This window comes from Clinocottus analis, unplaced genomic scaffold, assembly GCF_023055335.1.
Source record: "Clinocottus analis isolate CAN_PGR_092001 unplaced genomic scaffold, fCliAna1.0.p SCAF_1, whole genome shotgun sequence".
NCBI classification, from domain to species: domain Eukaryota; kingdom Metazoa; phylum Chordata; class Actinopteri; order Perciformes; family Cottidae; genus Clinocottus; species Clinocottus analis.
Window position 1 is genome coordinate 18582381 of NW_027175820.1, and position 13160 is coordinate 18595540.

General features: G+C 43.3%; 2 protein-coding genes across 5 annotated transcripts in view; one reads left to right on the forward strand and one right to left on the reverse strand.

Moving 5' to 3' along the window:
* The first annotated feature begins 31 nt into the window (after nucleotides 1-31).
* On the forward strand, nucleotides 32-4535 carry LOC137783475 (ubiquitin-like protein 7). Its single transcript, XM_068573437.1, has 11 exons — nucleotides 32-80; nucleotides 575-755; nucleotides 899-1018; nucleotides 1125-1210; nucleotides 2636-2720; nucleotides 2823-2880; nucleotides 3002-3135; nucleotides 3269-3318; nucleotides 3404-3580; nucleotides 3870-3983; nucleotides 4188-4535. The coding sequence occupies exons 1-11, from the start codon at nucleotides 78-80 to the stop codon at nucleotides 4326-4328; spliced, it is 1149 nt and encodes a 382-aa protein (XP_068429538.1). The 5' UTR covers nucleotides 32-77; the 3' UTR covers nucleotides 4329-4535.
* Nucleotides 4536-9056: 4521 nt separating this feature from the next.
* The window catches only part of LOC137803073 (SH2 domain-containing adapter protein F-like), an 87866-nt gene continuing 83762 nt past the window's right edge, over nucleotides 9057-13160 (reverse strand). For all 4 annotated transcript variants that reach the window (XM_068601502.1, XM_068601380.1, XM_068601582.1 and 1 more), the window contains one exon: nucleotides 9057-11917. In XM_068601502.1, the coding sequence (XP_068457603.1) occupies nucleotides 11731-11917 (187 nt within the window). In that variant the 3' untranslated portion in view covers nucleotides 9057-11730. The remainder of the gene's footprint in view (nucleotides 11918-13160) is intronic.

The following is a 13160-nucleotide window of genomic DNA, read 5'->3' on the forward strand; positions in this document are numbered from 1 at the left end:
ACGGACTAGACCAGTGGAATAAACGTAACGTGCCCACGTGACTAAAACCCGGAAGTGACTCGAGTGTCAACAATAAAATGGTGAGTGAGTGCGCTGTTCTCTTTCCAAATAAAGGCGTTGTTGTCGTTGGATTGGTGTTTGACGTGCCTTTTGATTGTATGAAGCACTTGGCATTTAGCAGGCTTGCTTTACGAATAGCGAACGTTTAATTTAGCGATTTAAAAAAAATGTTGTATAGCAAAGCTAAGCAGCTAACCCGGTTGGGAGGTCAGCTAACGTCACTTTTCATGTTAAAATTCTACCAAAAAAATATAAATGAGTTCATAATGCGTTTTCTCCAGAGTCCCTCATCTAAAAGAATCGTTGTTTTATTTGTCTAACGCTTATTTTCTTTAATATGCGGTGCTGAACAAATATATAAGTGTCAAAATGTTTTACCTGACATACTGTACATTAAAATGAACGGTGAAACTGGAATGCATTTTTACATTTAGCTACCTTAGTCTTACACCAATAATTACTGATTTAATCTGTACACCATGTTGATGTTGGGCTCTGTTTGTGAAAAAAAAAGATAGAGATGGCTTCTTCAGACTGGCACCTGTCCTTGAAGCTGGTGGATCAGCCCAAATCCACCTTCCTCTTCCCAGACATGATGCCAGGTGACGTTCCACCTGGAGGATACAGGATCGCTACTGTGAAACAACTTGTTGCAGCACAGATCCCAGACTCCATCCCAGATCCCGAACTAATAGGTGTGATACAGCTGTCGCATTTGAACATTATAAATCAGCTGTTAATCAAATGTTTGTGATTGTTTGCCTGCTTTAGTTGTATGTTGCATACACATTGTCGTTTGTCCATAACATGTTCTATCTCTGTTCATGTCTCGTATCAGAGCTGGTCCACTGCGGGCGGAAACTTAAGGATGACTTGACTCTGGATGCCTGTGGGATTTCATCGGGATCCACCTTACACATCCTCAAAAAGACTTGGCCAGAGCAAGAGGGCCATTCAGGTATTTATGTTTGTCATTTCAATATTGAAATAAATTGTGTTTAAGCTGTATTGTTAGTACAACTAAAATGTGTGAATCTGAATTTGTTTGTGTGTTTCTTTACTAGAGCCTGTAAACAGAGCAACTGCAGCCAGGGAGTTCCGAGTGTTTCATGCTGCTCTTCATTCTCTAAACTCTGCCTACAGAGACTCAGTGAGTAGGAAACACACACATGGGCGCAGCATGCTGCCCATGACCACCCACCTCCCCTCCAAAATCTGCTCCAAAAAGTTTAAATGATATCCTATTTGATCTGCTTAAGTGCATCATTTTAGAACAGAGGTAGTCGATATGTGTATTAGTAACTATCTTAATTTCTTTGAGTCTTTGGTTAAATTTCTCAGCCTTCTGTTCCAACTGAATGACATAGGTTGAGGCCTTGTGTAGATTTGTTTTCTTCTATTTAGATACATTCAGAGCTGACTTTACAATATATTCCAAATGGCGCCCTGATTTACCTCTTGTGATCAGATTTAACTTCTCTTCTAATTTAATTATATTTACGTAGGAAAACAGCGACTGTTATATATTTGCACCTTTGAAAGTGTCCATAGCGCTAGAGAACGGGGTAGCTGTTATATTGAGGTCATCCTTTCTTCAATCTAAACCTGTCTGAGTTATCTGACGTTGGCACCAAACTATATCCAGTAGGCTATGGTAGCTCTGTCCTGCCGCACACACAGTACAAAGTTAATAATTGGTAAGATGCTGGAATGCATTGGTGTGTTTGTACTAGACACAATTTTGGACACACATCCTTTAACTGGAGACAATTTGTCTTGGGAAATTGGATTTTCCTCCACAGTATGTTGGGTGCGGACACCCATGTTCACTGCCGTTTACCTCCGATTAGATCACCAGAGATGCATTTAAGTGTACGCGTGAACAAGACCCTGGGCAGCGACGGGCTGGTTGACAATTCCCTTCCACAGAAACAGGTTTAGCTATTCTACACTGATAGCTTTCCATGGCGCGAACCACCGAGGCACAAACAGATTCAGGAAACCAAAATGTGTGATAGGACAGTTCAGATGAGACTGCGTATTTCTCTGATGTAAACGTACACAGTATGAGCTGTTCACTTGTATTGCTATTGATCCATGGATATTGGCGCAGATGTGTATGATAATACTTGTCAGCACCAGATGGTTGTGCCAGTTGTCAAAACATTTAAATCCCAAAACGGGACTCAATGAATGTTTTAAGGCCTTCAGTAGACAACAACAGCAGCTATAGCGTATTCTGATCTGTCATGGCCGCATCGTACATGCTGAGTGACACAGAACTGGTTCTAAAAACAAACGGCTGGTTTATCTCAATCCTACAATCTGTAGATAACACCTGTACTATATAGTGTGCGTTAGTATCGCCTCAAGCAAGTTCCTCATTCCACCATAAGTCACATCTGCAACGCACACATATCATGAATAATGTTGAATAAGTCTAACTGACATATTGTTAATTTCGTGTTGAGTATCTGAATCTCAAATACTGGCACTGCTATTCCTGCAACTATTCTACAGTTACTAGATTTCTGTTACTGTTCCCTTTTTACTTCTTCTGCTGCCACACGTGTAGGTGTATAAAATGCTGACGAATAAAGAGTCTTTGGATCAGATCATCGTGGCGACGCCAGGGCTCCGGTCAGACCCAGTTGCTCTCGGTACGACCTGCGAAGGTTTTCTTCATACCGTTCTGCCATCTCTTTGCACCATGCAAATATGCAAACGGTAGCATTTCCCCTAACGCCCTTTTATGTGTTCAGGCGTGCTCCAAGATAAAGATCTCTTCGTGCAGTTCACAGACCCTAACATGCTGGATATGTGAGTAGGCCTTGTCTTTGTCATTAGCTCTGATGTGATGCACAATGTGGGGGTACGGCTCAGACGCGCGAGTGGAAGGTCGTTTTGAATTCACATCCGAGCGCTTCTGTCCGTTTTGCAGATTGATCAGTACACACCCGGCACTCGTCAATGCCATCATCCTGGTCCTGCACTCGGTGGCAGGCAGCATACCGCCTCAGTCCAGTGCCAACTCTTCTCGCAATGTCTCTGCAAGTTCCTACAGTGATATGCCAGGTGAGGAAGCTCGATCGCGCAGTAAAACAGGCAAAAATCACGCGAGGAGAGGATCGGGCATCTACTCGCACTCTGGTGTCGTCCATTTGTAATCAAGGGTTTTCACTTTCAATGTACTTTTTATATCTGGCAGGGGGCTTCATGTTCGAGGGCATGTCCGACGATGAGGACGATTTCCAGTCCGTGAGTCACTCCGCTCGATACTAAACATCAGATATCGTGTACGTGAGAACTGACGATACTCTGGGGCTGTTTCTGTGTGCGACAGGGGAGCCCGGCAGGTCCCTCCAACAGAGCTGGAGGCTCAGCGGGAATGCGACCAGTGTCTCTGAGCCACAGTGGAGCGACGGGCCCTCGGCCAATAACGCAGAGCGAGCTGGCGACGGCTTTGGCCCTCGCCAGCACTCCTGACAGCAGCGCGGTCACCCCGACAACTTCAAGCCAGGTGATGTGTATTTATATTTATACTGTAACTACTGAACCCATGTCGACCTAAAGTAAAAAGCAAACCTCTAGCTGCTCCCCGGGTGCCTCACAGGGCGGATCACTGCTCCTTAACCAAGGATGGGTCCAATGCAGAGAAGAATTTCCCCAGGGGGATTAATAAAGGATTATTTCTCTTTCTTCTTTCTCTTTATTAAATATGTTTATATGTATTGAAAACCGGTTCTTTGAAAAATATTTGTAGATGAATATATTCATCTTTTTCTTTTTCTTGTCTGTATTTGAAACAGGCGGACCCCTCCAGTGGCGTAGCCCCGATGCCAGCAGGGACCCCAGTCAGTAACGATCTCTTCAGCCAGGCTCTCCAGCAAGCCCTGCAAGCCTCCAACATGTCTGCTTTACAAGTGAGGCCGTCAACTCGCAGACTAAATCCCACACATTCAATTAATGGAGGAAATATACTTTGAAATATCCGATCATATTTAAATCGTAACTGCGGGATCAATGTGAGGTAAACACTGCAGCGGTTAATAATGAATGCCGAGCTCATTTGAGGCAGGTCTTTGGATAGAACTACGTATTCAGCGAATGTGTTTTTGTTTTGCTAGGGCCGCTGGCAGTCCCAAATGCAGCAGCTCAGGGACATGGGGATCCAGGATGAGGATCTGATGCTGCGGGCGCTGCAGGCCACAGATGGTGACATCCAGTCGGCCTTGGAGCTCATATTTGCTGGAGGCCCAGGACTCTGAGCCCGTACCCCTCAGCACCACGGAGAAAAAGTTCAGCGTCCGGCTGCCCAGACATGAGAATTTATGGCTTTAGACATACAGTATTTTTTATTATGACCATGTTTGCCTAATTTACATACAGTGTCATATCTGAGTTCCACAAAGTTCAAAACCGCTTTCTCTTGTTGATGGGACGTATAATAAATGTAATCATGCTTCCCTCTTCAACTCCTGAGCCTGTCTTTCTGTTTAATAGGTGGCATTGATTGCAAACCTATCGCATTGGACCATGCAGTCGGTCTGACTGTTGAAATTCAGGTGTGCAGTTAGGTCACCCTGTGCTGGCGCAGAGACCTTTTTTCTCACATATAACATATAATCAAAAAATAAATACCGGGTTGCAGTATTACAATGTCTCTAAAAAAAACAAACCATGCCCAGATTTTTGCCAAACGTATTGCCCAAAATGATTGTAATTCATCCATTTGTACACTAGATGGCAATGCAGTAGTTCACCTCTCTCCAGACATGACTTCATAAGTCATCTGAGCAGACATTGTGCTGGTTTATTTTGCTCTCTTACTTTCCTAGCTTCCCTCGTTTTCAAATTTCGATGTGCCCTCTGTTGAACAGTTTGTGATAAATGGTTGCTTTATTTGTCATTGTGGGCTTTTCGTTGTGCAAAGACGGCGTCCCGCTGAGACAATAGGAGTGGGTAAAGAACGTGCAACCAAAGAAAGTTGTGCAGCTAAGGTGATGGCTTCATTAACATCCACTGAGATGTTTCTGTGCTTGTCAGAGCCCCCCCTCCCCCTCCTCCAGCTTTATTACAGAAGGCTACATTTGCTTTGTCTCGTTGTCTCCCATCAGGGTATTTTAGGGGAGGACGTATTGCATGCCCCCCTCTGCTATCTGCTGTTCTCCATCTACAGTAATTGCCCTGTTTAGTTTTATTACTGCATCTGTGAATGTGACAGCTCAATCAGCGGATTGGCCTTTCACGAGCACAGCACCCAAACAGCGCTTTGTGTCCGTCTGTCCCCATTACCGTTTTATATGCATGCACACCTGCGGGCAATTTCCTACTCCAACTGCCTCCCGGGGTATTTTAAAAACACAGCATTTCCACTGCGCTGACGGAAACGGTGTCATAGTTTCAACAAAACAACGGTGAACAAAAATGTGTTCGCCTTTTTCAGGGAAAATTTTAAAAAAAAAGGAGCCTGCTCGCCCAGTTAATCTCAAACCAAGCAGGGGTGATGCCGATTCGTCTTCCCGTTGATTTCCATGAAGACGTCTTCTGTTGCTGTGAAGTCAGCTGTCGCGTCGTGGTTTGTGTCCGTTCACCGTGTGTAGGCATCGACTGCCGTCACAAGCCTCACAACTGCAGCTTTCAAGATATTCTAAACGATTAACTCTGAAAATTCATGTGAAGTTGTCATGGAAACACTCTGAAACGGCGTCACACATACTCTTATAGAAAAGCTGCGGACGCACGCCATATTTAGGCATGTTCTGTCGTCAACAGAGATCAGTATTGACTATGGGTAACCTCCCGGGGCCTTGCCTGATATTACATCCTCCTGAACTGAGATGTCATCACACTATATATGTATTGTTTGCACCTCGACTCTTGTGAAACATCTTCATCAATGTGAGACCTGCATGTAAGAACAGTATATTTATTCCACTAAAATTATAGGAGTAACGACCACCTTTAAAAATCTTAAAAATAAGGAAAATCTGCTTCTGTCTATTCTCTCTGACTGCTCGATTTATTTTGCAGATGAATGCGGTTCCTTTTCACAAGAGTCACATTATTCCTCACAGTTTGAGAGACTTTCTCTTTTGTGTTATTTCCATGTGTAAATGGTAACACAACGGCACCATGGTGGATGCATATCTGTAGAAAACCCACTTCTGAGCAGGAACAGGAAATACTTTCAAACAACCGGTGGAAAGTTTGCCTTTTTTAAATGAATCGAGCCTGGAGCTTTGAAGCTGGCCCAAATCAGCCCAATTACTCTCCCGGTGACCTGGGATTCAGGTAATGAGCCAGGTTTGGCACCACGGCATTATAGGCAGCATGTTAAGCCAATAGAAATCCTGAACGGCAGACCTTTTGAAATGGTGTCAAAGCTCCTCTAATCAAGCCCTCACAGACGAGCTGAACAATACCAACACTTCTCTCCAGAAGAAATCCTCCCATGTGCCAAAGCGAGGGGAAACGATGGAGTTGGTATAATGCCCTCCATCCGCTTTTGTCTTTTTGAAAGAAAGGCGACTCATGCGTTATTAACATAAGGTCTGTTACCTGAGATTGCTTTCTGGCTGGCGTGACGGAACGGAATATGAAATGAGCTTCTGATGGACACGAGGCCGTTTTATCCCCTTGGCGGCCATTCACTGCTTTCAAGCCATGCTTTTATTCTTCCCCTCCTCTTTGTCCACAAAGGCATCTTTGATGCATTTCATCCCAGGTGCATTAACCCTTGATGCAGCTCCTCTGGAGGAGAACACAGCGGCAGGAGAGGGAGAGGCAAAGATCGTGAACAAACCACCGGGAGAAATTGAAAGTAACAACTTCACTCCTTGTTTTGTCTGAAGATGGGTGATACGGGGGAAATCAACTGCTGAATCTAAAATGACATTTTGAATTCATCAATAATTCAGTGCATGTGCATGTTGGTGGACAGTGCTAATAGAAGAAGTTATGATTTTCTTTTTGCATACTTTTTTTAATGTGGACATTTACGGGGCCATTTCCAAAGAAAAGTGGCCCAAAACAAGCAAAATGGTGCAATGGCATCAATCGCTTTGCTCATTAGCATGCAAATGTTCATGAATGCAGTTTGACTGTCAGAGCCACATGGAGAGGGTGTGACAGCTTGTAAGTATCATGTCTGTCTGACTACAATCAGAAAGGAATGCAGTGCAAAAAGTAAAGCTTGTGTTTGGGTAATTCATTAGAGGCAAATGAAATTAAAATTAAATCGCTAGATTGCTATAAAACATGGATTTAGTATGTGATCTGGTATTTCCCTGTAATTCAGTTATAATAGAGACAGTCGTTTAATTAAAAATAACTGCTACAGAACCCAGGTGGTCTTTTTCATCTGAACATGCAAAAAAAATGGAAAATGTGTCTACATGCGAGTCAACGAACAAAGAACATTACGTTTTGAAACATTAAATTCATGTGAAATAAATATAACTTTGGTTTAAATTTGACTCAAACATTTCTTTTTTTTTCTATAATAATACCAAAGCACAGTGTCCTTCTGGGAAACGTCTTAGAAAACTAGTCGGACATGTGGCTGGACATTGTAGAGGAGATATACAATATGGAAAAACTGACAAATTCTTTAAGGATCAAAGCAGAAACCCATAAACTACACTGGATGAAGTGGATTAATTTCAAGGAAAAGGATGTTCTCAGCTGACCTGAGAGGTCCAAAAGTAGCGAAGAGCAATTCACGACCCCCTATTAATTTACTTTATTTGTTTGTTTATTTTTGTCCCTTTTTGCCATTCACAATGTTGTGTCAAGTTTTTTACTTTTTGTTGTTGTTGCCAACTGAAAAAAATGTGTAAATAAAAAGTTTAAAAAAAAGAAAACTAGTCGGACATAATGTGTTGCTATTGGATCTCTGCATTGGACCCATTGGATTCAACACTTTTTGACTCTTATTAGTTGAAATGAAATATTTCTTGAATTGAAATATTTCTTCTACGGCAAAGGCTATTAAATATATATAGCCTGCATTCATAAAAATGCTGCCATAAACTTATTTATTGTCAAAAAAAAAAAAAAAAAGCCAGAAGTGTGATTGCTAAAAGCAGAGCTTCTAATTGCACCGGAGGGAAAGTGGACAGATACCCATCGAGCAAACGCTTCTGGGACCAACAACCAAATGAAAAAACAATATTACAGGTCTGTGCTCCAAAGTGGATCAATAGAGGACAACAAGCGCAGGAGCACTGGCTTCATAATGGCTGCCGCTTTCTGTCCTTGACTCAAACAATGGTCGCTCTCCACTCCTCGATAAAAGGGTTCACCATGGTAACGGGCGACGGAGAAGATCCAGGAAGGGTCTTTTTCCTTGTGAAAGAATTATGTGGTTGGGGAAAAAAAAAAAAAAAGATCACTGGAACATTATATCACACATTAACTCATAAACCCAATTTTATTCATTTTGAACCTTGATGCCTCTATGTCCCCATACAATACATTCAGTATATACATTTGGCCATGAGGGACTGTACAGATATGTTCTAGTAGTGCTTACACACGCGCCACAAAAATGCACACAAAGGAAACGCACACATGCCACTTCACCACAGTGAAGTGATTCACAAGACACACACGGGGCAAGTCAATGGCTGATGTTGGTTGCTTCCACCAGTACACACACACACACACACACACACACACACACACTTTCTTTAAGACACTTCTGAGGGAGCAGAAGGGCTCTTTCAGGCTCTCATGATTGACATGTACTAATGTAAAGAGTGTGTCTGCTGATTGCAGCAAGTCCCTCTCCCTGCCAGGATACCCTCCCTTCTGTCTCCCCCTTCTTCTCATTTTCTATTCTCCAGAGCTAAAGTCCTCTCTCCAGGCAGTGCGGCTGTTCTACACAGGCTCCTTCCTAGAAGAGAGTAATACTCGTCAGCAGCAGTAACTAAATAAAGAGCCTCTACTGTCAACATTTCATCTCTTAAACAGGGAACATTCGGAACATAAAGGATACGTCACACTTATAGTTTATTTAATTTGCACTTCTTCTTAGGATATCTTCTCTCAAGGAAATACATAGGTCCACTTCAATAACATACTGTTCCTTAATAAAGCTGCAGAGGTTGCATCATCACATGAACAGACACCCTTATTTGACATACTTATCTAATGCACCAACAAAATAAACGTCTGTATACATCCAACTTTCTGCAAATTATTCTCGTTAACTCATCAGGTCATTTTGCCGATAACATCCCTTCCTGGTGGACATTTTGTACCATCACATTTGTCATAAGCATTTGGTGGAGGCACACACTCCAATCATTTTCCCTTCAATGACTGCAGTTCATCGTTGCATAGCACACAGCGGAGATATAGTCAAAGCCAAAATGTATTTGTTTTGTATATACAGTGGTCATGTTCGCTTAGTCGGTTTCTAATTCTTAGCGTCAGTCATGTTCCACTTGGACCAAAGCCAACCCCAGAATATCTATTTTTACAAGGATTTGCTCATTAAACCACATCATTTGCAACTCATGAGACTGACAAAGGTTTCCTTATGTAGAGACAGTTTGTTACGAGCATTTAGGCACTCTCATTACTCAGCTTCTTCCGGCTGTAATTGGTCAGCGGTATCATATGCTGTGGGCTGAAATGTTATTGGCTCCGTTACAATAAACTGCTGAGAGCCGTCCACAAGACAGCTATGTCAGTCCGTGTTGCTGAAATAAAATGTGGTTCATGAGAAAATACAAGAAGGAAGCAATATTAATAAATCATGGGGCTTAGTTCTAGTTTCTTAAGGTCAGTGGAGGAAAAAAAAAAAAGAGGTGCTGAACAACTAAAGAGATTCAAGCAAGGGCTGATACTAGTTTGTACCAGCAGAGTAAAAATACACACTGGAAGTTAGAAACTCTGTGCACACATTCTCATATGCATACACATCCCATGCACATGTGTAACGTGTTGAACACGTGCATACTCACTCGCAGCCACACATGTATGCACATCTGGTAGTAAAGGGTAGATGGTGGAGAGACGTCAATGCAAAGTGGAAGCATGACAGGGAGGTGTATTTCCGGTTCAAACAGGCTGCTCTGTGATTGGTCCAGAGGGGCGGGGGGGGGGGGGTCTGTAAATGTCTCTCACATGAGGCTTGACACCCTGATAGTCAGGGGTCGCCGTGACTCGCGTCCCCGAGCCACGGGGGCAAACGTGCATTACGCACCACTTGAAACAACATAAATGCAAAGCACCACAGTAAAAGAGGCTGGAGTAGTCCCAAAAAACACGATCACATCGGCACAGAACAATGAGGGAGAGGGGGCCGGCGGGCCATCGCTAATGAGCAACACATCAGTGATTAATTACCCCCAAATAAATTACAGTCACAGAACAATCGTCAAAAGCAGAACTGGAAATCAGTTGATCTAGCGGACTGATTTTGACCCATGCATTATAAGGCATTAACCAAACATTTGTTACCGACATCACACAGTATCATATTAGTGACTATACATACAATTGCTGATCTGGAAAATCGGCTGTTTTTTGTTTTTTTTTTCATTAAAAAAAAACAAACAAAACAACTTGGCTAATCTGCACTGAAAGAACGTATCCCCAAAACCGATGATGCAATTTTAAGTGACTCGGGAATGTTGAAGGGAGAGCAGATAGATGTCTGCAATCCCATTGTACCTATTGATCTGCAGATGGGCGAATGAAATTGATTTTCTGAGGTAGACAATGCAGGCATATTTCATTCTCCCGATGCAAAGCCATTTTAAAGGGGAGGGGGGGGCAATTTGGTCCATTTGGACAGGCTCTGGTCTCCAGCCTCAGCCAATTGTACGACGTCAGATGGGTTGACCCATCCATCATGATCCCCTGCCTGTCTTACCACTATGGTACTTACACTGTCATTGGTGTGATACACCCACTCAGTGATGGATAGCAGATAGCATGCACTATGACAAGATAGAGAGATCAGTCTGCAGTGCTCACAGACCTGCTATTTCCTCGCAGCTGGGGGACTCACCATTCACAGAAGGCCAGTTTATTCAATATCCTGACCACTGTATGGGGCCCATGTGGACAATATCCCTCAACATGCCTCATAAATGTGGCTTCCCTTGCACGCCGCTTACAATCTTCAGGTTCCCTTACAAACAATTACAGTATCCACAGAGCCTCACCAAATGGGCAAAGTCAAACATGTTCATACGATTCTCATGATGTGTATTCTCAGGACAAAAAGGTCCAACATTTGTTTTTTTATAAAAAGGTACACCCCAGTGACAAATGTTACAATGTTGTACCTTTCTATTTATTTGAGTGTTAAGTGCTCAGGGAAATCAGCTCAAGAATCAATGAAATGATGTTTTTCAGATAGTCCGTCTGTGATGCCATGAAGTGGGTGTCTGTCATAAATAAAATAGAATAAAAATAATAAAGACTTCTGCAACTTTGAGTCTGAATGTGAAAGACAGTACGCAGTAGGCCTCTAAAACAGGTCGAGAATCCGTCGGCCGGTGAGGTGAGTCAGGATCAGCAGTTATGGGATGCCGATGTTCATCTTTCCCATGAGCCTCCTGGGTTCTGTCCAGAGGGACCGGAAGCGTGGAGCCACAGGGTGGCCCAGCGGGTACCGCAGGGAACGACGCCTGCAGGTGACCCAGAGCACTATAGTGTCCTGATGGCCACGGGGTAGAGCAGGGACATGTGTTCGGCACCCTTGATGGGCAATTTCCGGCTGGAATAGAAATGGATGATCTCGGGCACGCCGTCAAAAGGGCAGCCGTTCTGACCCAGGATGTACTTGTTCTCTTTCGTCCGCGACAGCTTCATGTGCATGAAGCCCTGGCTGCTCCTGGGGGACAGGAGAACACAAAAGAGAGGGACAGAAAACATGTTATTAGTTCGATAAAAACAAGATCGAGAGTTTGCATTATACATTGTGTTTTCTGAAGTGTCTGTTTCCACTGGTATAAGTGGTTTGAGCACAAGACGACGGCAACACTAAATGCTGATGTCAGCTTCATGGATGTATGCTGTAATCGTGGTACTACAACTGAAAAATCCCCTTTGACCAAAAGACGATTTCCCCCATAAACCATATCAAAAGGGAACAGCAAAGAGGATCAATCATGAATCTTTGTATTGATAGTGAAGGTAAAACGATGAGCTGCTGCTGCACAACAAGACAGGTGAAGGCATCAAAAAAAGTCATGAGGATTCATTCTGTGGGAACCATGGATATCTGGACCAGATTAGAGACCAAAGTGGTGGACCAACCCACCCTCACTGTCGCGCCTGGAGCCATGACGACTAAAAGCAAGGCTAAAAACCAATTTAAAAGGGAAAAGTCAGAAGCCTGCTACGTGGGGAACTCGACAGATCGCCCCTCCGTGGCGGCTACTTTCTCATTTACTTTTACGTCGTTGCTCCCTACAGTACGTGACGATGTTCTGAAAGCTGGATTACCTCTGATAACTTTGGAGCTGTCTGGGGAGGACACTAAAAGGCAGGTTGCTCGAGGTGCTGAGTTTCCCATGCGGAGCAGGATGAGGCCAATGAACCCCCAGGATAAATCACTCAAGCTACAGCAATAAATGCACAGCAAATTAAAAGCTCCCTGTGCGTTTCCAGGGGTCTTCGATCAATACATTTTACGGCTTGCCAGTAATCTTCTGCTTCAAAATAGAAAATTACTTTTTTCGGAGTTAAGCTATGCAACAGTGAGCTTGAGCAAGGAGCTGATATAAAACTAATGGTGCCTACATCCTGCTGTAAATATTGCGTTTTGACTATCTATCTTTACACAAATACATTAGCATAATAGCCTTTTCAATCAGCAGCTCACGCTTCTAGCAAGTTATGATTGCTTTAGGCTCAAATGCTAGGCACTCACTTGCTGGAAGTGGGCATTATGGCCTATTATCAACATAATGTGCACCCGTTCTTTCCAGCTCGCTAAACTCCCACCTATTTGACTTCATATCTGTTCCTTCCCTGGTCTGAAATGGAACCCCTGTTGCTGAAATGCAAAAACAATGGCAAGTAGGAGGATAATAACAGACTCTTGTGAGGACTGTGCACACACAGGATGAGTG